We start from the raw sequence: 26,445 nt of genomic DNA, 5'->3' as shown, positions 1-26,445 counted from the left end.
GCTGCGGGTGATCCTGGACAGAAAACCCGGGCACGCCCTCCCATTCCAACCTACGTAACATCTGCCGGCTAATAAATGTGTGTGGTTTCAAGCCACTGAATCTGGGATGTTTCATTAAGAGCAGAAGAATAGTAATACTCACGGACCTCGAGAAAACGCACCACCACCGCTGTTTTCAGCAAGAAAATGCTACAAGCCGCTTATCAATAATTAATAATCAGCTTTCAAATGATGTGGGTATAAACTGGTCCCTACCCAGAAGTTTCAAGACAAATATCCCTGGAAGGACCCCCGGAGGCCAGGGCGAGGCTTCCCCTACGGCCTCGCGAGAGCTGACCGCTCAGGAGCTCGGGAGAGCCGTGAGCCGCACCCACCGCCATCAACACACCGGCACGAGCGGACAGGCGAGGCCTCGCCCACCACACAGGTCTCCGGCCCTTCCTCATAACCCTGCTCGTTGCCCCCGGCAAGGGGGACCCCTAGACTGAAAAGGCCCCACCTAGAGAGCAGCAGCAGAAACACACGCGTCCGCCTGTCTCGCTCGCGTCTCCTGACTTGCCCTGCTGAAGGCGCTGTCCGCAGGTGGGACTATTCTTACAGAGGCTCTCGTAGGAGGTGCCAGGTGAGCTGCTGGGCCCTGCCGACTTGGAGGTCACCCTCGGGGCCACGGGAACCTGACAGCACCTGCCCCAGGTGAGCTCACAGGGTTCACGGGGCGTCGCGCGATAACGCGCACCTGCACTCCCCCCAAATGCCCGCTGACTCGGCTTCTCGGTAGACGCCAGCCCTGCTGTAAAGCTTTATCCATCTCACACTCGCAAACTGCCTCATAGGAACATGAGAAAAATCACGATCCTGTAGCCGTTACTCAGCTAACTTGCTCGAAGATGAAACCAAGGCCCTCAAGTTTCCACCTTAAAACCACACACCTATCTTCAAAGAAGTTTACAAAATCGCTCTTTCTGTGCCTGCTACAATTGTTAAGTCCTAGTTTGGGGTTTGAACAATTAAAAACACAGCTGTAGCTTTTGAGGATCTGAACTTTCAACATGAAACTCCTCACCACTCGAGTCCTGTCTGTCAGGTGTCGGAGACTCGAGCTGAGACCACAGGCGCCGGATCTCTTCTTGCGACTGAGCCTTCAGCTCTGCGTAGGACGCCCGGAGGCTCTCTAACTGGAAAAGGAAGGTGACATGTGAGACGCCACCCGAGACCAAGCCCAGAAGGTATGCACCCAGCTCTGGAGGCACGCAAGGCAAAACCCCAAACCTGCAGCCAAGAGAAAACCAGCCACAGCGACAGCACAGAGAGACTACAGCTCATCTCTAACAGGCCTTTGCCTGCTTGTAGTCTTGTTTTCCCCTCACTGAATGAGGACGGAAACTTTCTCTGTTGTCCTAAACACAAATCCTTCTAACTTGTCAGGGGAGGGAGGGCTGGACTCCTTCCCACGCTGCTGGGGGTCCCTCTGTTGTCCGCCCCAGGGGCCGTCCCTCCCCCTCCTGTGGCATGCTGGGGTTTTCTCTGCATTTTTCGGTTAGCCCCCCTGGAAAGGGTCTCTTCAGGGGTGAACAGAGTCAGCCCACCCTGCACCCACGGAGCTGAGAGCAGCAACCACTGTCGGGGTGGGCCCGGGGTCAGGCCACAAGTCGCCCACGGCACTAAGTGGGTGGGTACGCGTGCAGGGCTGAGGGCTGAAGGACAAGCCCTGCCAGAGGGGACACAGAACATGGGAGCTTTGGCCTACAGTGGCCCTGAGGTCAGCCTGCTGCCTCATGCAGGGACAGGACAGAAGGTGCCCTTCCGTGTTCCTTTCCCATCGGCAAGGGAGAATCAGCACGGAGGTGATGAGGAAAGGCGGCCGGAGCACGTGTAAACGCCACGGGGACAGGAGCACAAGCTCCTCCCGGACTCTCCTCTGAAATCCGGACATAGGCTGAGACGGACTCGGCCTCTCTGACTTCTTGGCCCGATGCCTGGGGCACTGATGGTCCTGGGACAGAGCCCTCGGTGTCTGAGTGAGATCTGACCACACCTTGCATCGTGGGTATGTGGTGTCTTGCTGGAAAAGAGTTCTGAATACACAAGCAGCAGGAATGTTTCTGGCTAAATCTTCTTAGGACTTCTGTGCTTATTTAGGATTATGGTCGGAGAACATGGCCTTAGACCCCTAATGCCTGGAGTCTGGGTCTCAGGGGCACTGGTAAAAAATACAAATTCTGTGTGTGTACGATCCAGCATAACCGTTACGCCAACTCCACAAGCTCTGTCTTTACTTCTCTATCTACTAAATACCGACAGTCTCTTTAAATTTACTACTTAAGGGGCGCCTGGGTGGCTCAGTCATTGGGCGTCTACCTTCGGCTCAGGTCATGACCCCAGGGTCCTGGGGTCAAGCCCCATGTGGGGCTCCCTGCTCAGTGGGAAGCCTGCTTCTCCCTCTCCCACTCCCCCTGCTTGTGTTCCCTCTCTCACTGTGTCTCTCTCTCTGTCAAATAAATAAATAAATAAATAAAAGTAAAAATAAAAAATAAATTTACTACTTAAGTTTCAGCAAATAACAGAACATGAAAACAATCCCATCCAAAATCTTCTAAAACCTCCCCTCCCTTGCCAGTTGGAATACAGAAGTCCCTGCCCACCTCCAGCTGTTTTTCTGCCTCCTGGTCTCGGAGTCTCTGCTCCAAGTCCCGCACGTACTGACCGCGCTCAGACTGCAGGTCTTCGCGTAACTGTTGCAGGGCTGCTTCCTGTTGGGTCTCCAGAGTCCTCAGGGCACCTGGACAGCGGCACACACACCCCTGAGGGCGTGGCCTTCTCAGCCACGCAGGAGCACAGCTCCTTCCAGACCCCGAGGTCCCAGCACCCTGCGCTCCTGGGGAGCAGCCCAGATGGGCACCACCTCCTCACCGCGGTAGCACCATGGGACAGGAATAAAAGGTAAACAATCGCAGCATTACCTTCTTGATAACAATTTAATAACGGAACATGGACAAATGTCTCTGAAACAAAGGTTTCAGGAGAGGTTAGGGAGCTTGAGAAGTCTGTGGTCAACGAGGGGAGACCCCAAGGCTGAGCCTGAGCCGCCCAGCGGGCCCCGCACCTGTCTCCACCACTGTGGGCGACACGCACCCACAGCCCCTCTGGCAACGAAACACAGGACGCTCGTGCCCAGCGTGAGCCTGGCATGGCACGTGACTTTTGTCTGGCATTCCACACAAGCACTCAGTCCCCTCTTCAAACCTGCTCATTTTAATTTGAAACTCACATTCGGCCTGAGTTTTGGCTTGAAAAATCTTCTCCAATTCAGCTTTCTGTTCGGCCAATTCTTTCTTAAACTGGTCTTGTAAATTCTCCAATTCCAACCGATGCTTTGCAGACAATTCTCTGCGTAGGTTTTCTAAGCATAAACCTCTCTCCGATTCCCAGTCTTGCTTCAGGTTCTAATTCAAGTAAGGAGAGAAAAAAGACTATGGGCCAACAGTGGACTCTCTATGGTAAAAAATTTAAATTGCATTCGAAAACCAGGCGTGGGCAGTCACTGTGCCAGACCAGACTGTCACTATAGGAAGCTGAATGGTCCCCACCAAAGACAAGGACAGGAGCAGAGAAAGCTAGGACCACCTGCCCAGAAACAAAGCGTGGACGGAGGTCATGCTCAACAATTCACACACCCGTCCTCCACAAAAGACCCAGGATCCTACAGTAACATCACCTGACCTCTGCAGAGGGCTGGCCTGGTCCCAGATGCCCTAAGAAATGAGTCCCCACTGTCCAGCTTAGAGGGGTGGGGCACAAGCCTCTAACCTGGGACTAACAGCCGCCCTCCACCAACTGCCCGATTAGAGCAGCCAGGACCTAAACACCCACGTGCCCCACGTCAGATATGTGCCCCCTAACGTCATTAACGTCCCCCGACCTCACCAGCCCCTTCCTCTGCTGTCACCGGCACCAACAGGCCTTCCACAAATGTAGCCTTGAGAAAGGGACCCATGGCCGGGATGAAAAGTTCCAGTGAGGGGCTTCTTTAGAGAGGAGCTAATTCTGTCCCGCCCTGAACAGAACTCTCTCGCCAGGAGGGGTGTGGGGTGAAATCAGTGGCACCAGCACAGGACGTATGGTCAGCCCAGCACATGGGGCCGGCTGCAGCATCGGCCGCACAGCAGCTCCCCCCCGCCCCGAGCTTCCCCAAGGTGCCTGGGACCTGCACCCCACACTTTTACTCAGTTGCCACAGGGTACCTCCCTGCCCTGGGACATCCGTCAGTCCTGGAGCACAGTGAGGCCACCTGGGAGCAGACTGAGGGTGCAAGAGCTTCATGTTATAGAACAAGTACATGTGAAACAGCAAACAAGCTGTGCTGACAAATTCAAACTGTCCAAAGAAAAGGATGCTTTTCCTCTAAAGCAAAAGGCAATGCATTTTCTACCAGCACGTTCAATTAAAGCTTTGATTGGATATCTGTCTGAATCGGGTGAGGGGCTTTCCCGTGGGGACTCCAGGCAAGCTGGAGGGATGGAGGGAACGGGGAGACGCCGCACACCCAGAATGACATTTCTAACCACGTCTACCTCTATCGTCCTCGCGTTCTTCTCCATTTCTGCCTGTAACTTCTCCTTCAGCTCGGCTGCAAGAAAAACATAAAAGCAGATGGGATCACAGAGTCTGAGCACTTGGAGGGGAGAGGGCTGCCGGCACGCACAGGCCGCTCCACAGGAACACTCTGCAACACTCCCAGGACAACAGGGCATGTCTGTGAGGGAACATGAATTCCACGTGTGATGTAACGAACGAATTATATTCCTGCCCAAAGCAAGGGCGGAGCCTTCCAGACAGCCTGACAGCCACACAAGCTGGGGGGTCCCTGGGCACCTTAGACCCGAGTCCCCCTCTGGTCTGTCTGCCCCACACCAGCCCTCACGCACCCTAGGCCTGGAGTCCAGGCTCCCGCCGTGCCAGACTCCGGGCAAGGTATGGAAGACAGACAGGCAAAGACATTCTAGGACCCGGCAGCTCCCGAGCCCCAAGGAAGAACCACAAGAAAAGAGGTACCAGGTGTTGGGAGTGCAGAGGAGGGAGAAGGCTGGACCAGTGGGCGTGGCCTGACATGGACTGAGAGGCGTGCACACCTGGGGGTGTGGCACCAGGAAGAGAAGCAGGGACCTCAGGAAAAGGGCTGAGGCACAGCTGGGGCCAGCCAAAGCCACATGTGGAAGGTGAGGGGCCTGAGCAAGCCCAGAGCTCAAGCAAAAGCCAGGCACCACCTCTGAGGGGAGGTCACAGGGGCCCAGGCCAAGGCAGAGCCTCACAGAGCAGAGGGCAGGCGTGCGCCCCTCTGTGTTCCCATCTCCAGGGGTGAGCATAGAGAAAACAGCATAGGAAAGGGCCCAAGGTAAAACATGTTTTGTATTTTCAAAAACGAGCAAAAACAGGGGGACATAAAACTACATATGTTTATTCGAATCTACATGAAGAAACATGGGACGGTATCCCCAGAACCTGAGAAGACTGGCTCCCTCTGAAGGCTGGGGGTGGGACTCGGAGGAGGAAGACTTTCAACACATCCAGGGCCACGCATGCTGCTTTCATTTTTCAAATGAAAAACTCAAGAAACAGGCAGATGAGCAGAGAAATGGGGATGACTGCTCATGGGCACAGGTTTCTTTCTGGGGGATGAATGTTCTAACCTTAGATTGTAGGGATGTTTGCATGACTCTGAAACGCACACTTTAAATGGGAGAATTGTATGGTATGTGAATTACAGCACAATCAAGCTGGTGTTTATAAAACTGTTTACGAAAGTAGTGACTAACAGAAAAGTAGGAAAAAAACATTAAAACATAAAATTATCTCTTAGATGTAAATAAAGAGCTCAGTCTAGGCCAGAGAACCACCAAAGGAAAAGGTGCCTAAGCCGTCCACCAGGAGCGACGTGGCCCCGCTGGGAGCAGAGTGAGGAGCTTGTGGGATGTGGGGGTCTGTGTCCAGGAGCATCTGGGTCGGCCACAGACAGTCCCGTCAAAGAGGTGGACACGGAAACTTGCAGCACACAAGCAGATCACCTCCAACGACGCGACACCATTTCAGAAACGAACACAAGCCCACCGGACGCACGGACAGAAGGCAAGGGGACAGCAGAGCCCCACAGCGCAGGAAGCACACCGCCCCACCCAGGACACAGACAGGGCCCCGCGCGCGCGGCACTTGTGCGTGGGCAGGGAGATCTGGGTGGGACACGCCCCTGATGGGGGCCCCGCCTGCCTCCCCAAAACCAGCAGTAGGGGCCTGTATGTCGCTGCCAAGTCATGGGGAAGCCCACGCCCGGCCCGCAGCCCCGTACCTGTCTCCCGGCTGCAGCGCCGCACCGTCTCCTCCCGCTCCCGCGCGTGCTGCCCCCGGGTCAGCTCGAGCTCCTGCTGCTGCCTGCTCCGCAGCAGGGCCAGCTCCTGGGCATGCCGACCGTTCAGCATGGCCCGCAGCTCCGTCAGCGCCGTCTCCTTCTCCTTCTGGAGGTTGGCCTGCGTCAGCTCCAGCTGCACCGTGTGCATGTTGCTCAGACTCAGGCGCAGCGCCTCCAGCTCCAGGGAAGGCACCGGCTGCAGGACGGACAGGGGCTTCTGGGCGCTGGGGAGAGCAGCTGCGCAGCTCACCTGCGCACCGGCACGCTGCCTGGCGTGGCCGTGTCTGCCAAGACGCTGTAGCAGCGACCCCCTCCCACCACCACCACAGGCTCTTACACCTGCTTCCCGAGCCTCGTGCTGCAGCACCGGCCAGCTCCCCGCAGGACCTCAGGCAGCCCGGGCACAGCCTGGCAGCTCGCCAACCACCTAAAACTGCCACCCAATCCTATCCTGAAGCCCCTGTAGCCCACATGTGCTCTCCCTCCACCTGAACCGCAGCTCTGCAGACGGCCGGGGCCGTTCCTCCTCGAGGACACAGGCCACACAAAGCCCGTGGCCATGCAGGAGGCCCCAACCTCCCTTCAGGCAGGCTCCCCAGCCCATAGGCCCATCCTGGCTGGAGCCAGGTGAGCAGCCATTCCAGATGTTGCAAGACCCCCGTCGGAACCATGGGACGAGAACCAGAATACAGACAGGAGGAGGCTCGGGACAGTCACTGCCAACGAGGGCAAAATGTGAGGCCAAACAGGGCCCAGCAGTGGCTGAGTTAATGACCCCATCAGGAACCCCATGCTCCAGACCAGAGACAAGCAAGCTCTGTACTTCACTGCTCTGGAAGGTGGGCAGGGGAGACAAAGGAGACACTTCTGTGCCTAGCTAAGATACGGGGAATCTGTGCTCCTTCCGCTGCCCTGGGGAAAGTGGAGGAAGGCCAGGGTTCCAGGAAGCATACCTTATTCCCAGTTAACACAAACAGAAAAACATGTCTGGAACTTAGCACTTAAGGGACACCCAAAAAAGCATAAAAATAAAATGAATAAAGGGGAGTGCCTGGGTGGCTCAGTCGGTTAAGCGTCTGCCTTCGGCTCGGGTCATGATCCCAGGGTCCTGGGATCGAGCCCCGCATCGGGCTCCTTGCTCTGCTCATGCTCTCTCTCTCTCTCTCTGTCAAATAAAATCTTTAAAAATGAAGAAATAAAAAAAGATAAAGGAGAGCAATAAGCAGAAACCATGGGAAAAGAACATGTGTCTCCAAAGAGGCCAGTAAGGAGCTCCAGCAGGACAGGGAAGCCACAGTGAGGTGCAGGGATGCGCACCAGCCCACCCGCCGCAAGGGCGTGTCCAGAGCACCCTCTGCTTCCCGTAGGTGGCAGCCACCAGGGGAGTCGAATGTGCCTCCAGGACAGCCTGGCTCACGGCTTCTCTTCCTCGAGGCCCCTCACGGCCACGGAACCACCTGTGTTTAATGAGCGGGAGCGGCAGCTGATCGGGAAACCGCCGGCGGTGCTGTGAGTGGCCCCTCCAGACCCGCTGCCCCAGGTGTCCTTGCACGTCCCTCCACCTGCCCTTTCAGAGGCCCCCACCCAGGAAGCCTGCAGCACACATCCATCCACTCCGTGACAAACCTCTCCTACCTGCAGCCCTCCCAGACCCCCAAGCCCACTGGTGCAAACTACAGGGCGAGTGTGCAGGGGTCGGCCACACCCCGAGGACCTGGACGTGGGCCCGAGCACCCCGGGTCACCTGGGTCTGCAGCCGCACCTGCTGCATCTCTGCCGGCCGCTGGAGCTCCATGGCCACCTGCTGCCGTGCGCCGACCTCATCCTTCTGTCTTCTCATCAGTTCCGCAATTTCTAGCTTATATTCTTGCTCACGGTCCTAGAGAAGGAACGCAAAGGAGGTGACCCAGAGAATTCACATGAGGAAACAGTCACTAAAAACAATTACGACACACCAGAGAGAACTGAGCCCAGCAGCGTTCACGGCAGCACTACTCACAACTGCCAGAAGGTGGCAACAACCCAAGTGGCCACAGGCAGGGGACGCATAAACACAATGTGGAAAAGCCATCCAGGGGGTATCACTCAGCCGTAAGGAGAAGCTACGACGCTGATAACCTCCAAATGTCACACTCCGTGAGAGCAGCCAGACACATACTGTGTGGTGAGAATATGAAATGTTCAAACAGGCAAATCCACAGGGACAGAATGCCGGCTGGTGGGTGCCCGGGCTGCAAGGGCAGAGGAATGGGGAATGGCTGCTAATGGGCATGAGGTTCCTTGTCAGGTAATGAAAATGCTTTGGAATTAGACAGTTGTGATGGTTGCACAACAGAGTGATTGTATTAAAAACCACTGATATATATACTTTAAAATGGTGAATTTTGTATATGTGAATTATATCTCAATAAAAATAACTATGAAAGAACATTAAACCTGTTTAAGTGGCTGAGGGTAAAGTGGAAAACCCCAGAGAGAGGCCGCTGCAGGTGCTGACACTGGACAGCAGTGTGAGCTCCCCAGGCCGTCTCTGGGGATGCTTACGGGAGGGAAAATGTACGTAAAATGCCTGGAAGTGGTGGGTGCCAAAAAAAGCTGAATGAACCTGAAGATGTAAATTTGAAACATTTTATAGCTAGTAAATCGGCAAAAGTTGGTGATAATATTGATCCTCAATGTCACCAAGGTCAAGGGGAAACAACCAAACACTGTCAATGACAGAAAAGTTGGTGTAACTTTTTCTTATGTGCTATCTTGACAACATATGTCAAAAGCCATAGAAAATGTTTCTGTCTTAATATTCCCAACTTTGGGGGCGCCTGGGAGGCTCAGTCAGTTAAGCATCAGACTCTTGATCTCAGCTCAGGTCTTGGGTGCAGAGGCGTGAGTTCAAACCCCACGCTAGGCTCTGTGCTGGGCTCAGAGCCTACTTAAAAAAAATTTCCCAACTCTGGGAACATTTTCAACATCACCAATCCAAAGGGAAAAGAAAAGCTACGGGCCCTCTGTGAGCGTCCCGGTCTCCCCCACCCCCCCAAGCCCCCACCCCGCGCGGGCCACGCCCTCCCGCAGCAGGCCGATACAGCTGCAAGCCCCCCAGCTTCCCCTGTGTGACAGCCCAGACCTTTCTCTGGGGCTTGTCTACAAGGCATCTTAGACTCAAAGCAAACCGAATTTTCCTGTCCAAGCTAGGGCTCCTCCGACATTATCTACCTCAGTTAACAGCACCCCCAAACCCTCACAGTGCTCCTACTCCTGCCTCCCCTCACAGCAACCCCATAGCAGCCCAAGGCCAGTCCTGGCATCCCTCCATTCCCATGAGCGCAGCTGACTGGCCCCCATGGTCACTCGGCCTAATGTGAGGTCACTGGCTTGGAGACCAGATGATGCATTCAGAAAACAAATCCAACCTTGTCACTCCCTTGAAAGACTCAGTGCACCTGCTGCCCTTGGGGGCAGTCCCTCCTGCTGTCCCACCTGGCACTTGCCTCCTGCACCAGGGAGGCCCCTGCGACCTTGGACCAGCTCTGCCTCCCCTCCTTTCGCTCCTCTGGGACCTTCCCAGCCCTGATCCCCCACCCCTGCAGAGGCTCCCACTGCTCCCTGCACATGTCGGTGATGCCCAGGAAGCACTCAGCACTGCTGGGAAGACGCACCCGCAAGTACTCCTCTATCTATGAGGGCCCACAACGTGGAGGCAAACTGTTCCAAGGGGAGTGTCAGAGCCCATTAAATATCATTATGGATGTTTCATCAAATTAAAGAGCTTTTTCCAATGGTAAAAGGTAATGTAGGAATGTCCAGTTTTAAAGATAAAAGGCAGAATCTTAAAACATTTTGGCTACAAACATCAGAATTGTTGGATAAAATGTAACAAAAGTGACTCTAAATGTTCTAAGGGAGGGAACAGCCCAGGTGCCAGACAGGAGGGATGTGGAACGTAAAACGATCTAGGGAGACGGGGACACGTGGGAGCACCACACGCTCCCAGGATCGGTGGCTTTGCTGGGAGGGCGGTTAGAAATGAGACTGTCGGGCACAGCCAGGTGTCATGAAGGCCTGTGCGGCAGGACAGGACGCGTATCCTCACTGCCCGAGTGCGGGAAGGCCAGGGAGCTCACCCATCTCCAAATGCAGAGGCAGAGGAGGTGAGGTGGGGGCGTCTCTCCTGAAAAATTAAAACCCAGGCCTGCTCATCATACTTGTTGACAAATTTATACATGCCATGGGATGCAGAAATCCCCAAGCAAAGAAACTGACCTAAAAATAAGTCCTAGCAAGGGCACCCGGGTGGCTCAGTCGGTTAAGCATCTGCCTTCAGCTCACGGACCTGGGATCGAGCCTCAACCTCAGGCTCCCTGCTCAAAGGGAAGCCTGCTTCTCCCTCTCCCTCTGCCTGCCGCTCTGCCTACTTGTGCTCTATCGAATAAATAAAATCTTAAAAAAAAAAATCCGTCCTAGCAAAGGGCTATTCCCGGACACCAATCGGATACAAATCTGGGACCCATGTGGAGGGGCTCGCACAAGCCAGGACACCGATACTCGCAGGGAAACCACACAAACACCTCACTAAAGTGAGCACCACAGGCTCCCCCAGGAAGGGCAGCACCCACACGGTCCCCACAGAGGTGTGCGACCCAAAATAGCCCCAAGCCGTACAGTTACCTTACAGCGAAGAACTGACCACACCTCTGAATACTGGGCAAAATTCAGACCAATTTGCTCATAAAAAGATACAGTTACACTTAAAACAAAAGCAGCCTCAAAGTATCTCTAGGAAACGTTACATAATACAAAATGGTATCACTGTCTTTAAGAAATCCAAACAGAATGTCCTGAAATACAGACAGCAAAGACAAAATCAACAACTCAACAGACAGATTTAAGAGCAGATGACACACACACGAACAGAGTCAGTAAAGGAAGAGATAACCCAGATGAAATCTTTCAGGGTAACCAAAAGAAGGAAAGTACAGAAAACAAGATGGGACAAGTGTATACAGAGGAGCTCTGAAAACCTTCCCTGGAATTTGAGGCCCTGGAGAAGAAAGGCCAGACGCTATGCATGGAGATACTGCCTGGAGACTTTCTAGAAGCAACAGAAGCGAAAGGTATCAGCCACAGACCGAGAAAGACCCCATGATCCACGTCGCTCTAGTAAAAGAACAGAAGTGCACATCCAGGCCTACTGTTCCGAAGTAAAACTGCGGAACAGCAAATAGGAAGTCTGCAAAGCAGCGGCGGCAAAAGAACGGCGGACCAACAGCTGACACAGAAGCCAGGGCAGAGCTGGACAAACACCCAGCACGTGACACACCAACCACCAACCTGAATGTCCATACCAGTTGGACCACCTTTCAGGAACAAAGGGAAAAAACCAAAAATACATTCTGGAAAACATCACCTGGGGGCGCTGGCATAAGAAGGGTCTTGCTACAGGAAATACTAACGCGTGTCCTGCAGACAGAAGGAGCGTGGCCCCACCGCGGAAGAAAAGGAATAAAGGATGAAGAAGACGGAACTACGATACTAACTCTAAACAAGAACTGACCACTAAAAAATAAGTAATTCCTTACATCATAATCACAAACAATGTGGAGGCAAGGACACTGTCCTCCACTAGGTAAGCAGATCAACAGGCACGTCCATGCAATAAAGCAATGAAGAGAAGGGAGCTCTGATGTAGAAACAGCTTGCATGGATCTTATATTTGTTTTGCTACGATTCAAAAGTCAGACCCAAAAGGCTACATGTTCTAGGATTCCAACTGTACCACAGAAAAGGCAAAAGTACAGAACAGAAACAGGTGGGCAGTCACCAGGGGCCGGGGAGGGAGGGAAGGCTGACAGCAAGGGGTGCACAGGGAAACTTGCAGGGGTGGAGCTGTTCTGTGAGGGGTCCTGTGGTGCTGGACTGGAGTCGGGGACGGCAGGATGCACGCAAGCTTACTTTAATACGTGTACATATGGACAGATACATACAGAATTAACTACAGACCCGTGTGTGCACACGGACTAGTGTGCATACGCACCCGCTGAGCAACCTAGAAGCAGTGACCACACCCAGTGCCCAGGTCTTGGTTTCTACCACCATCAAATAAAAGGAACCAGGGCCCCTTGAAGAAATGGGTGACTCAGAACTGAGGCGGGGAGAGCACAAGATGAGCCTGAAGAAAGCCAGAATGTGCTTATAAGACAAAGGATGGGGCATGTCACCGGGACACAGGGGCCAGACTGAAAAAGCTCCCAATGGCGAGAGCTGGAATACTTGAAGAAACAAAAGAGATAAAACGTAGTTTGAGATTATAACACAAAGTATAACATAAATACACATGAGCCCATACGGATATAAATACGTGATTAAATTAATGGGGGCGAAGAGGCACATCTTCCTTACAGAAGAATTACAAACAGAATGTGTCGTGACTCCTCCCTGCAGGAGGCAGCATATAATTTCCCTCCCTTGAAGTGTGTGCTGGACTCAGTGACTCTTTTCAAAGAGAGTCTGCAAAAGGGGAAACCCAGCTGACCCTGCTGGGTAGAAGGAGATTACAAGGGCACATCGCCTCTGTGGTCAAATCCCTAACTTGAGTCTAATAATGAAAAAGCATCAGAGAAACCCAAACTGAGGGAGAGTCCCCAAAGTAACTGACCAGTGCTATTCAAAATGGTCACCAGAAACTAAGACACCGTCAGAGGCCCAAGGAGATGAAGCAGGAAAGACAACTAAAAGCAATGTGGTGTCCTGGGAGGGGTCCCAGACAGAAGAAGCTCTTAGTGGGAAAACTGGTGAAACCCAAGCAAGTCTATTCAGTTAACAGTAATGTCGCAGAGGTTATGCCTTAGCTTTGACAAATGTGCCGTGTGTCTAAAATGCTAACGATGGGAAAGTGGGGTGAGGGATACACAGGAAGGGTCTGTACTAGCTCGGCAGCTTTTCTGTAAATCTGTAACTATTCCTGAATTAAAAGTTTATTTAAACCAATGAATAGCTGGATAAATAGAAGGATGAATGAATTGTGGGGTTAAAAATTATTTTTAAAAAAAGGAATGCAGGGGCGCCTGGATGGAGCGTGCAATTCTTGATCTCGGGGTCGTGAGTTCAAGCCCCACAATGGGCACAGAGTTTACTTAAACAAAAAGGAATGTAACACTCATTAGGACGGCTACTATAAAAAAGAGAAAACAGGTGTTGGTGAGGATGTGCACTGTTGGTGAAATGTAGAATGAGGCAGCCACTGTGGAAAACAGTACGGAGGTTCCTCAGAAATTAAAATTAGAATTACCATCTGATTTAGCAATTCCACTTCTTGACATACACCCAAAAGACTTGAAAGCAGAGTCTCAAAGAGGCATCTGCACATCTTATCCGCAGCAGCATTACTCACAATAACTAAAACATGGAAGAGACTCAAGCATCCACCGTCAGATGAATGGATTACCAAAAAGTGGTCTAACTATACAAAAGAATATTACTCAGCCTTAAAAAGGAAGAAAACTTTGTCACAAGCTACAACACAGATGAACCGTGAGGATATCATGCTAAGTGAAGTAAGCCAGTCACAAAAAACCCAATTACATGATTCCACTTATGTGAGGTATCTAGAAGAGTCAAAATCAGAGACAGAAAGTAGAATGGTGGCTGCCAGGGGCTGGGGGAGGGGGAATGGGGACTTACGTTTAAAGCCAACAGAGTTTCAGCTTTACAATATGACAGAAGCTGTGGAGATGGACGGTGGTGATGGTCGCACAACATTATGAATGCGTTTAATACAACTGGGCTGTGCACGTAAAAATGGTTAAGGAGTGCCTGGCTGGCTCAGTCGGTTAAGCACCCGACTCTTGGTTTTGGCTCAGGTCATGATCTTGGGGTCTTGAGATGGAGCCCCTTGTCAGGCTCTGCGCTCAATGGGGAGTCTGCTTGAGATTCTCTCCCTCTCCCTCTGTCCCTCCACCCTGCTCGTGCATGCCCTCTCTCTAAAATAAATAAGTCTCTAAAAAAATAGTTAAGATGGTAAATTTTAAGGTAAGTGTATTTTATAATTAAAAAATAACAAAAACATACACCAAGAGACTTATAAATGGAGTTTAAGTATTCTAAGATCCTTGTACTTTCGAAGACTGAAGGTACTGATTAAATTTAGACATAGAGAAGTATAAATGTTGCATGTAATAAGCTCACCATAAAAAGAATAAAACTGAATATATTACTTCAAAATGCATAAAGGAAGAATTAAAAAAAAAATCCTCATAAAAAATAATCCAAAGCCCTGCCCCTGCAAAAGGAGAAAAAAGGAAACAAAACAAACAGAAAGCCTAAATTAAATGAAACATAAGCTCAAACACATCGGTGATTACATTAAACATAAATGAATTATACTATCCGCTAAAAAGACAAAGACTGTCAGAATAATTTTTAAAAATCAACCCCCCACTGTTTAGCAGGACATACATCTAAAACACAAGAATGCAAAGATGTTGGAAGGGAAAGGATAAAAAACACCAGCACCATGTCTGATCCATTTATACAGTCTAAAGCATAACTGCCACAGAAATCAGGATGGAGTTGACTTCAGGGTTAAGGGAAGACAGTAGCAGGTCCGGCACTTCCTGTGTCTTTCCTGCAGGAGGATCATGTGGTATTTACCGTGTACTTGTTAGGCTGTGTGTACACTTGTGTAATTTCTACTTTTCCACGTACATGCTGTATGTCACAGGGATTATTTTTTGTTTTTGTGCCACAGTTCAAAACAAGTATAAAAACATGTATTTAAAGGTGAGCTTTGTGGACCCCACCAGAGACCATTTTTCCATGCCCTGCCTATGATCTAGACCTCACCTGCAATAATGCAAATTAAAAACCAAACTTGCTCACTGCCTAAAGTAATGTGGACTGAGTCCAGCTAGGATCCAATGTTTAAAATACAGAATTTTAACACAACAGTTGTAAACCGATCAATTCAGCATCTAATAAATTTCCTTCCAAATGCTAAAACAAAATAAATTAATAAAAATAATTAATCCAACACATGTGGAGTTCACGCCAAGTCCTGTGGCAGAAACTGGGACACATACATACAACTGATTATGAGAGAAATGAAGGCCAGGCCCAGGAAACACACTGCAACAATAGGGAAATGGGTCAATGAGGGAAGGCAGACATGACCACTATCCTCAGTGCATGAAAGGCAACCTTCTCTTCAAAATCTGGAAGGAAAGATCAAAAGTCCCAAGGAAGGGAGATTTGGGCTCCATCAGAAGGGTCCCCAGAAAGACTTTCTGTGCAAGGGCAACACCAAGGAAGTGAGGCCTGCAGGGGAAGCTCTGTACCCAGCTATCCTTGCTCTAAGCTTCTACTCTTGAAGGGACAGGGTCCTTCAGATACTGAGTCCTCTCTTTGGTTTGGATTTCTACCACAACAGGGAGAAATCCTCTGACAAGAAACATACTTTAACAGAGGACCCTGAAGAATACCTCTGTGAGAGATGGGAGAGAATACCCCAGGCTGCTCCAGAGGGTCGCCATCCAGCTTCTGCTGTGCTGCTCCAAGTGCCCTGTCCTCTCTCCACTGAGGTCCTCCAACTAAGAGGCGAAGGGCCAGAGAAGAGCATTTACAGCAACATCCAGAGCTGCAACCTCAGGCCTTCCTGCCCACACATCCAAATGCCCACATCAATTCCATTCCTACCTGTTCAGAATGCACTTTCCTCCATAAACAATTCTCAATCTCTAAACATTTTTTATGCAACTCATTTCCCTAATGATGTTGCTGCCCCTTTACTTTTTAAGATTTTATTTATTCATTTGTGGGGTGGGGAAGGGTAGAGGGGGAAGGAGAGGGACAAGCAGACTCCATGCTAAGTGCAGAACCTGACACGGGGCTCAGTCCCATGACCTGAGCTGAAACCAAGAGCTGGATGCTTAACCACCTGAGCCACCCAGGCGCCCTGCTGCTGTTCTAGTTAATGAATTCTGCTTCCTTATTTCACTGTGTGCATGGCACTTAAATTACTAAATTTTAGTTTCTCAATAAATGTTAACCTTTCAGACACATGCATATTTCCTAAGCTCTTTTAAGTTCAAATATTTCATCTTCAAGATTTTCCATTTTTAGATAAATTTTTTCCTTAGTAATTTGTAGAAACAGTATTTTTTAGTTTCTTTTTAGAAATCATCTCAGGGGTGCCTGGGGGGTTCAGTTGGTGAAGCATCTGCTCAGGTCATGATCCCAGGGTCCTGGGATCGAGTTCCGCGTCAGGCTCCTTGCTCAGCGGGGAGCCTGCTTCTCCCTCTACCTCTGCTGCTCCCCCTGCTTGTGTGCATGCCCTCTCTCTCTCGTTCTTTCTCTCTGACAAATCAATAAAATCTGAAAAAAAAGAAAAAGAAATCATCTCAAACTTGAGTTTAAAGTTTCCCAATGAAATTATCCCTGATGGTTTTTCTGCCCATGAATTCACAATAATTCTGGGCTTTTAATCTGCTGTGCAAAATGAGTTGATAATGACTCTGCAAAAAAGTTGGGTGATGTCTAAAGATAATCTATGTTTGAAATGTGAAATCAAAGGCAGCATTCCACACCTAAATCTCTCTCATGCCTTTGTGGTCATTAACCACAGCATCACCTTAACTCTGGGTATGTATCAGGGTCTGCTGGACCCAACTGTAATTGTTTCTTTTTTAGGCAGTTATAACTACGTGAGAGGACTAATACTTCCTAAATTTTCTCTTATGGGTCTTCTAAAGCACAATGAAAAAAATTTACTTACTTCTTTAAAAAAAAGAATAAAACATATTTTATTTTGTAATTACTACATGGGTCCACTAGACCCTTGTGTATATTTAAGATCCCAGATAGCTCTGAGCAATCTTGTTCTCCTCTATCACGATGCCACTTCATCATCCTAAGAATGATTTCGTCATACTCAACAGTTTTTCCCAACTATGCTAACAACAGCCAAAATACTGAGAAAACAAGAGAAAGGAGCTGTCTAAAGGACGAGGAGGCAGTGCAGTGAAGTCACCACCCTTTTGTTTTCTTAATCACTGGAGACCATCCCTGCAGCCTGTCTCCAGCATGACAATTCATTAAGAACTTTTCATTTTCCTCCCAAAATGGCAATGAGAAGAAAACTGACAGTGAAGACTTTCACAATCATCAAATGAATTAAAAGATGAATGCAAAGAGGGCAGCACTTGAGGCCAAGCATGACAGCAAAACTGACAGTAAAAATGAAGTCTCAGATTACGATAATCAATTTTCTCAAAATCAGGAATCAGTAAGTGAACAAAACAATATATCTGAAGAGAAAGAGGAAGCATGGTAGTCTCATCCAGTTGGTCACTCACATGAAGGATTCCAATTCATGATATTTTACATCAAGAACCTCCACCATCCTACTTTGCTAAAAGCGTATCAATATTCTTTCATTTTTTATCTTTATGTGCCAAAATTTACTTGATATAAAGAGGTGTCAAAATTGTTAATATCATTTTAACTTACGGCTTCATTTTTTTTTTTTTTTAAGATTTATTCATCGAGAGACACAGAGAGAAAGGGAGGGGCAGATGGGGAGGGAGACAGACAAGCAGACTCCATGCTGTGCACAGAGCCTGATACGGGGCTTGATCTCATGACGCTGAGATCATGACCCAAGTCAAAATCAAGAGTCGTATGCTTAACCGACGGATCACAAAAACTTGTATTTGAAGATTTAAAATGTACGGCTGTAGAAGGTTTAGGAAGTATGTTCCAGAACTCTTCCAACTCCAAGTTGTGTGGATTACCACCATTTATCATCTGGGTCCAGCCCCGCATCGGACTCCCTGCTCCGCAGGAAGCCTGCCTCTCCCTCTCCCACTCCCCCTGCTTGTGTTCCTGTTCTCGCTGTGTCTCTGTCAAATAAATAAATAAAATCTTAAAAAAAAATAAATAAACCAAACTAAGAAATTTATTATATGTTGGAAAACGTTACTATTTCTCACACACCCACATTCATCTCATCTTATGCTATTCAATAAGCTCATTAAACGCCCGTAGAAGTGAAACTTCTAAAAAGCTCCATATGGGCCAAGTACAACAAAGACACCTTCAGTCGTGTTCAGAGACCAGCTCTGACATGAAGGTTCTACGGGGGCACCGACAGACACGCAGGGAAGACGGCGGTCTGGGCTGGGCTTGTAAGAGTGAATCTTTCCTGGAAGTTTACTTTCCAGAAGATGTTCTTCTAAATACAAAATTATTCCTGTCTTAGTGCCCACAATTAGATTAGAGACACAGTAAATCCTCAAGAACTATCATTATCTTACAAGGAATATGAAAAAACTTTGCTTTTCTGATTGAACTCATGATGTACAACTGTATGACAAGAAAGCCAAAATATCTGCTTCTTACAGCACCAAGGCCATATGCATAATTATAAAGTGGCCTCATCAAGAAATCTAATGCATAACTCAGCATACAGGAGGAAGATAATGATGACTCCATCCTATACATGCTTTTTTAAAGACTATTTTATTTTTCTTTTAAAGATTTTATTTATTTATTTGACAGAGAGAGAGAGAGAGCACAAGCAGGGGGAATGGCAGGCAGTGGGAGAGGGAGAAGCAGACTTCCCACTGAGCAGGGAGCCTGATGTGGGGCTTGATCTCAAGACCCCGAGATCACGACCTGAGCCAAAGTCAGACACTTAACTGACTGGGTCACCCAGGTGCCCAAGATTTATTTTTGAGTAATCTCTATACCCAATGTGGGGCTTGAACTTAAAACCCAAGATCAAGAGTTGCATGCCCTACCAACTGAGCCAGCCAGGCACTACTAACATGCTACTTTACCTATTCACATAAAAATTTTAAAATAAGCGTGTAATTAAAAATAACTTGTCCTGAAAAATAATAGAAATTTGAAAAATTGTGAATGAAGGTAAAGTCACACACAGAAAAAAACCAGTAAGCTTGACTGCATATGTATTTTAAAGCCTAAGTATCAATGATCTGTGTATCTATCTCAAGAAGTTAGAAAAACAATAAAATTATAACCAAACATAATTTAAAATAAGAAACTACATACAGTAAGAGCAAAAACTAAACAAATATAAATATAGTATATAAAAGAATAAAGGCTATATGTAATTTTTTAAAGATTTACTTATTTGAGAGCAAGCGAGCACACACACATAGGGCTTGATCCCATGACTCATGGGATCATAACCTGAGCCGAAACCAAGAGTCAGACTCTCAACTGACTAAGCCACCCAGGCGCCCCTATAGTTAATTTTTTATAAGAATAATAAGGATTAACTTCTGGCGAGACTAATAAAGGCACAAATACTCACCTTTAAAAAATGAAAAGGGTCAACAATATCGATGCCACGGCCACTAAAAAGAATATTCCTATGAAAAAATTAATGACAAAAACTGGAAGTTCCGATGAAAAAACAAATTCTGAGGAAAACATTAGTGAATAGTCTGATAACTATCAAATCAATGGAGTCCGTAATTAAAAGCCTTCCCACAAATAAAACCTCAGTCCCCAGTCTTCACCACCCTACACGGCTCATCCACAGACCTCTTGGCTCATCAGATAAGGCCAGCACTGACAAGGAGGGAAAGGTACAGGTCACACTCCCATAAAAACACAGGCTCTTTCTGAAGCAACTGAGATGATTATATGACTTTTCTCTGTTAATGAATCACATTAATCTCTTGGAACGTCTGACCAATCTTGCAGGACACTAAAATACACTTCACGTGGGGCGCCTGGGTGGCTCAGTCAGTTAAGCCTCCAACTCTTGATTTCGGCTCAGGTCGTGACGTGAGGGTCATGAGGTCAAGCCCCGTGTCAGGCTCCATGCTCTGCACTGAGTCTGCTTGTCCCTCTCCGCAGGATCCTCCCCCGACTCGCTTGCTTGCTCTCTCAAATAAATAAAATCTTAAAAAACAAACACTCCACTCCACCAAACTGTTAATGTAGAGGAAAAACAAAACAAAACAAAAACGACTGTCAATACCAATCGCAGATGTTATGGGACAAGTAAAACTTACATGTCACTACTAAAAATATAAACTAAACAACTGTTTTACATAGTTCAACATACACATGTTGAACACATACATGTGTAATGATCCAATAATTAACTATAGCCTCAATGAAAACATGTACACATGTACACCAAGAGACTTGTATAAGAATGTACACAGCAAATGCCAAATAACAGTGGAGCAAAAGGATGGAAGTACATCCATACAGTGAAATACTATACAACAACAAAGATGAACAAACTATAGCTCTTAACATGGATGAACCTCATAAACAAGACACTGGATAAAAAGATCTAGACTCAAGACATGCATACTCATTATTTCATTTATTAAAGTTCAAAAATCAGGGGTACCTGGCTGGCTCAGTTGGTAAGGCATACAACTCTTCATCTTGGGGTCGTGAGTTCAAGCCCCACACTGGGTACAGAGATTACTTAAATAGACAAAACTTCAAAAAAAAAATTCAAAAATCAGGAAAACTGTAGTTCTAAAAGTCAAGGTACTCAATACACAAAAAGTAACTTGAGATGAATCATAGATTTAAACATAGAAAGCAGGGGCGCCTGGGTGGCTCAGTTGGTTAAGCGACTGCCTTTGGCTCAGGTCATGATCCTGGAGTCCTGGGATCGAGTCCCGCATTGGGCTCCCTGCTCAGCGGGGGGTCTGCTTCTCCCTCTGACCCTCTTCCCTCTCGTGCTCTCTGTCTCTCATTCTCTCTCTCTCAAATAAATAAATAAAATCTTTAAAAAAAATAAAAATAAAATAAAATAAAAAAAAATAAACATAGAAAGCAGAACCATAAACTTTTCAAAAGACATAGAAAAATAACTTCACAATCTCAGGGCTAGGAGAAATTTTTTTGACAGGACATAAAAAGTACTAACCACAGGAAAAACTGATAAATTCAACTTCATCAAAGCAAGCAAGACTAAGGAAAAATATTCACAGTACAAATATCTAACATATGACAGATATGAAGAATATTAAGAATTCCTACAAATCAGGGCACCTGAATGGCACAGTTAAGTGTCCAACTCTTGGTTTCAGCTCAGGTCGTGATCTTAGGGTCATGAGATCAAGCCACGCGACTGGCTCCTCACTCCACACCGAGTCTGCTTAAGACTCCCTCTTCCTCTCCCCCTGCCCCTCTCCTACCCCTCCCCACCTCAAATAAACAAATCTTAAAAAAAAAAAAAAGAATTCCTGCAAATCAATAATGAAAAAAATTTTTTTCAAAAGTCAAATGCTTACCAAAACAAAGCTAAACCAGCAAAGTCCAGACACTCAACAATGTTAACACTGACGATGCTTGACATCCAATCAAAAATTATTAAACATGCCAAAAGGTGGGAAATGTGACCCATAACTAAAAGAAAAATCAGTCCAATGGAAATATATCCAAAAATGACAGAGATGATAGAATTAGCAGACAAGGACATTAAAATAGCTATTACATTGATAACCAGTATTTAAAGGAAAACATGAACATGATGAGGAGTGAAAAATAATAAAAATACCTGAAACAAAAAGAAATTCACCACATTGGATTAACAGAGTAGATATTGCCAAAGAAAAGATCAGTTACTTGAAGACAGAGCAATAGAAGCTTATCTAAAAAGAAGCAGAGAGAGACACAGACTGGAAAAAAAAATTTAATAAGTAAATAAAGCAAAGTCTAAATGACCCACAGGATAACATTAAACAATTTGTAGTATATAAATTTGAGGTCACAGAGGGAGAGGGATGGGAGGAAACAGAAAAAGTATTTGAAGAAATGGCCAAAAATTTTCCAAATTTCAAAGTTCCATTAAGGTCAACAAATCCCAAGCAGTATAAACACAAAGGAAACCTCCCTAGGCTCATCATAATGAAACAGTTGGAAACTAGAAATAAAAACAAAAGTTTTTAAAAGTACCCCCAAAATGGGTGCCTGGGTGGCTCAGTCATTAAGAGTCTGCCTTCGGCTCGGGCCATGATTCCAGGGTCCTGGGATCGAGCCCTGCATCGGGCTCCCTGCTCAGCAGGGAGCCTACTTCTCCTTCTGCCTGCAGCTGCCCCTGCTTGTGCTTGCTCACTCTGACAAATAAATAAATAAATCTTTTTTAAAAATTAAAAAATGAGTAAAGGACCTCAAGAGACATTTCTCTGAAGATATACAAAAGACCACCAGGTACGGGGCACCTGGGTGGCTCAGTCATTAGGCATCTGCCTTCAGCTCAGATCACGATCCCAGGCTCCTGGGATCGAGCCCCGCATCGGGCTCTCTGCTCAGCAGGAAGCCTGCTTTTCCCTCTCCCACTCCCCCTGCTTGTGTTCCCTCTCTCGCTGTCAAATAAATAAAATCTTTAAAAAATAAATAAAAGTACCCCCAAAAAAGAAAGAAAAGACTCTGCAGAAAGAGGAATGAAGAATAACAGCAGATATCTTCAGAAATTATGTAGGCCCGAAGACCATGGGACCACAAGGTAAATGTGCTGCAAAAACAAAATTATCAACTTCAAATTCTACATCCAGTAAAAATTTCTTTCAAATATAAAGTCAAAACAAAGTCATGTTCAGACAAACAAACAACAAAAACGAAGAAAATTCATCAGCAGACCTGCACTACCAAAAAAAACTGTTGAAAGGAAGTTCTTCAGGCTGAAGGAAAAATGATACATGATGAAAAATGGGGTCAACACCAACAAACAAAAGCCCTGGAATTGGCAAATATGTTGGTAATCATAAAAAACTACTTCTCATTTTTCTTAGATAATGAACTATTTGTTTATTTGTGTTTAAGTAGGCTCCACAGCCAACATGGAGTCCAACATGGGCCTTGAACTCACGACCCTATCTTCCAGACCTGAGCTAAGATCAAGAGTCGGATGCTTAAACTGCTGTGATGTGATTGCCAGGATACTGTAAGTGAAAAAAGCAAGATACAGAAAAGTATGTAAAGTATCCTGCCACAAAAGAAATAGATGGTGAGGAATATATGCACATATTTGCTTCTATTTTTAGAAATGTAACAATAAGCAAGCAACTAAATAGTTACCTAGAAAACAAGGAAAGAAATAGTATGTAAGGAACAGGCATATATTAGTCAAATCATCTAAATATACTTTGACTTTATAGATTTAATTTTGGAACCGCATTGATGTTTTACACAATTGTAAAGCTAAAACAAATGAAAAAAAATCCCTAAAACATGAACAGAAAATAAAACAAATGAATATAAATATATTAAGTTACCCACTTAACCACATAAAGCAAAACTATTTCAAGTGACTTTAAAAGAAAGTAATTTGACTGCACATCACTGTGGAAAATATCTAAAGGACAAAAAACGCAAAGAAATCACATGGTTATTAATAATGCTGGTATTTTAAAACTATATGTAAAGAAAATCAACTGGGTAATTATGTTCATGTTAAGAACATATGTTTTTAATGTTAGAAATTTCAAACTTAAGAAGAATCGTAACCTATTAATCTGAAAATGTCAGTATGAACTCATAAACTGTAAAACAAAACCCTAACTATTCACTGACATGACCTAGAAACAATGAAACCCCTAATGTCCAGATCATGTTTCTGAATACTATTTCCCACTAGGAGGAGCCAGGAGTCAGGAGAAATGGCTGAGCAGGAAATGTACAAGCTGACCCGCAACATTGTTTTTTCAAAAGCAAGGCTGCCCTCATAGTCATGACTGTGGAGGGTCAAACTAAGGATGCTCTCCCCAGTCAAAGATGGGAAAATCTGAGCAGCACAGTAACAGATGCACGAGGTGCTCATGACACATCATTAAAAACAGGCAAACTTACAGTGATGCTCAAGAAAACCATTTCATTGGTCACATCTGGAGAAGTGTAGCCCAGGGAAATGAGTAACTTTTTTAAACCGGTGACTAAAGGGAAAGAATGAAGCATTTTCCCTGCCTTCCCAATGCAAACTGGACCTCAGGGTAACCAAATAACCGATAAAGGGAAGTTCTCCTTATAGAATACGACAATCAGTAGGAAAGAATGGCAGAACTGAAATACTAGTATTTTGTGCTCACTGGTGAAATAACAGTTCTAGGCAATAACCCACACTGGCTACCAAAACCTGAGATAAAAAGTTCACAAGGACCTCTGACGTGGACAAGCGTGCAGACTGGTCCTAAATCCACTGGTAACCGTAACACCACAAGAGACCACCAGGCACTGTATGCTTTCTGACAGAAGTGCACAGTTACAAAATATGCCATTAAACGACTACCACAACTCCTAACTCTAGGAAACAAACTGAGGGTTGCTGGAGGGGATGGGGTGGGGGGTCAGGTAACTGGGTGATGGGCGGGCATGAAGGAGGGCACGTGATGGAATGAGCGGCGGGTGTTGTATGCAACTGATGAGTCACTGATCTCTACCGCTGAAACCAGTAATATACAATATGCTAACTAAATAGACTTTAAATAAAATTTTGAAAGGAAAATTAATTAAAAAAAAACCCAACTACCATAATCCGATCAAGCCTCTAATCTAGACTGAAGTACCAGTTTATAGAAACTATACACCAGAGGTACAGGGTGTCAGAGGACCCTTTCCAACAACCCACAGGGATGCAAACAACAAAATCCAAAATATGGTCAATTCTTCAAGATGAACAACAGATTACTTTAACAACTACATTACAAAGTTAAGTCAGGGGCGGGGAGGGGTAGTGTACAGATCAAGGGAATTAAATGCCCTTGTGGAACTTCAGGTTTCTGGAAACCTTAAGAATAGATGTCTGAGAACGAGTAGGGATAACATCTGATGATTACATTTTTAGCTTATGATTACCCTTAGCTCATTAAAGTAACAACTCTGAAAAAAAACCTTTGTCAGATGCCTGACCACCGCCCACCATTTTAAGAGCCGGCAGACACAAAGAGGAGTGTCTCTCTCCCTCGTCTGTAGCCACCAAGACTGCAGAAGAATTCTGCAGCCGAGAAGGTCAGATAAGCAGAACTGCTGGGCAGGGGAAGCCCCCACACGGAAAGTTAGTGCAGGATCCTTGCTGGCATTCAAGACAACACATGTGGTAAGCAAAAAAAAAAAAAAAAAAAAATTTAAGTAGGCTCCACACCCAGCATGGAGCCCAACACGGGGCTTGAACTCAGAATATTGAGATCAAGACCTGAGCTGAGATCGAGACGCGGACTCTTATCCCACTGAACCACCCAGGCGCCCCGTAAGCAAAATCTTGATTGAATGAGCATGCACGTCTTTCTAGAGAAAGAGCCCACATATTTCATCAGCTTCTGGGCTTAAAATACTGCTTGAAGTAGAAAATTACTACTTGTAGTAACAGTTATAAGTAAAAAACCAAAATGCTATGCCATGGTCACTGTATGAAAGCAGATCCCTGCCACACCTCCCTCCCTGTCCACAGGTGAGGACAGAAACACTTCTGCACCACTGTCCCCCCAAGCCCCTAAAATGGCTGAGATAACTCAGAATTAACTCAACTTCCCTTCCCTACGCAGCGAAAACCAGGTCACAGCCATCAGTGTCTCCTCCAAAAGTGGCATGAAGCTACAGGCAGAGGTCTCGGGTGGCAGGACCCCTCACCAGGAGTCACAGTCACCCCAGGAGCACAGGGGGCACGGGCAGGACTGCCCAGGAAACAACAACCCCGCCCTGGGCAACTGAACTCCTTCTGCACACAGGAGCCGGAGGACGCCAGCCAGCACGGCCGTGCCTGCTCTTCTGGCCCACCACTCCCGACACTGACCCCACCCCAGGCCTTCCCACAGGCCAGTCACACCCCAGCGAGAGGTGGGGGAGGTAACAGCTCAGACGCATCAAAATGAATCCACGACTAGGAGGTAACGCCTAGCCTGGATCCACGACTGAGGAGGTAACGCCTAGCCTGGATCCTCGACGTAGAAGGTATCACCTAGCCTGGATCCACGACTTAGGAGGTAATGCCTAGCCTGGATCCATGACTAAGAGGTAACGCCTAGCCTGGATCCACGACGTAGAAGGTATCGCCTAGC

At 47.0% G+C, this 26,445-nt stretch overlaps 1 protein-coding gene across 4 annotated transcripts in view; it reads right to left on the bottom strand.

The window, feature by feature from the left end:
* Positions 1-26,445, bottom strand: part of PCNT (pericentrin) — a 121,236-nt gene that overhangs the window by 84,844 nt on the left and 9,947 nt on the right. For all 4 annotated transcript variants that reach the window (XM_032398778.1, XM_032398779.1, XM_032398780.1 and 1 more), the window contains exons 3-8: positions 8,163-8,279; positions 6,341-6,596; positions 4,572-4,627; positions 3,269-3,443; positions 2,643-2,779; positions 1,064-1,175 (exon numbers count right to left, since the gene is read on the bottom strand). In XM_032398778.1, the coding sequence (XP_032254669.1) occupies positions 1,064-1,175; positions 2,643-2,779; positions 3,269-3,443; positions 4,572-4,627; positions 6,341-6,596; positions 8,163-8,279 (853 nt within the window). The remainder of the gene's footprint in view (positions 1-1,063; positions 1,176-2,642; positions 2,780-3,268; positions 3,444-4,571; positions 4,628-6,340; positions 6,597-8,162; positions 8,280-26,445) is intronic.

The sequence above is a fragment of the Phoca vitulina genome, unplaced genomic scaffold, assembly GCF_004348235.1.
Source record: "Phoca vitulina isolate PV1807 unplaced genomic scaffold, GSC_HSeal_1.0 scaffold120, whole genome shotgun sequence".
Taxonomy (NCBI): domain Eukaryota; kingdom Metazoa; phylum Chordata; class Mammalia; order Carnivora; family Phocidae; genus Phoca; species Phoca vitulina.
The sequence above is the reverse complement of the archived record's forward strand: the minus strand, read 5'-3'. Positions and strand labels throughout refer to the sequence as shown.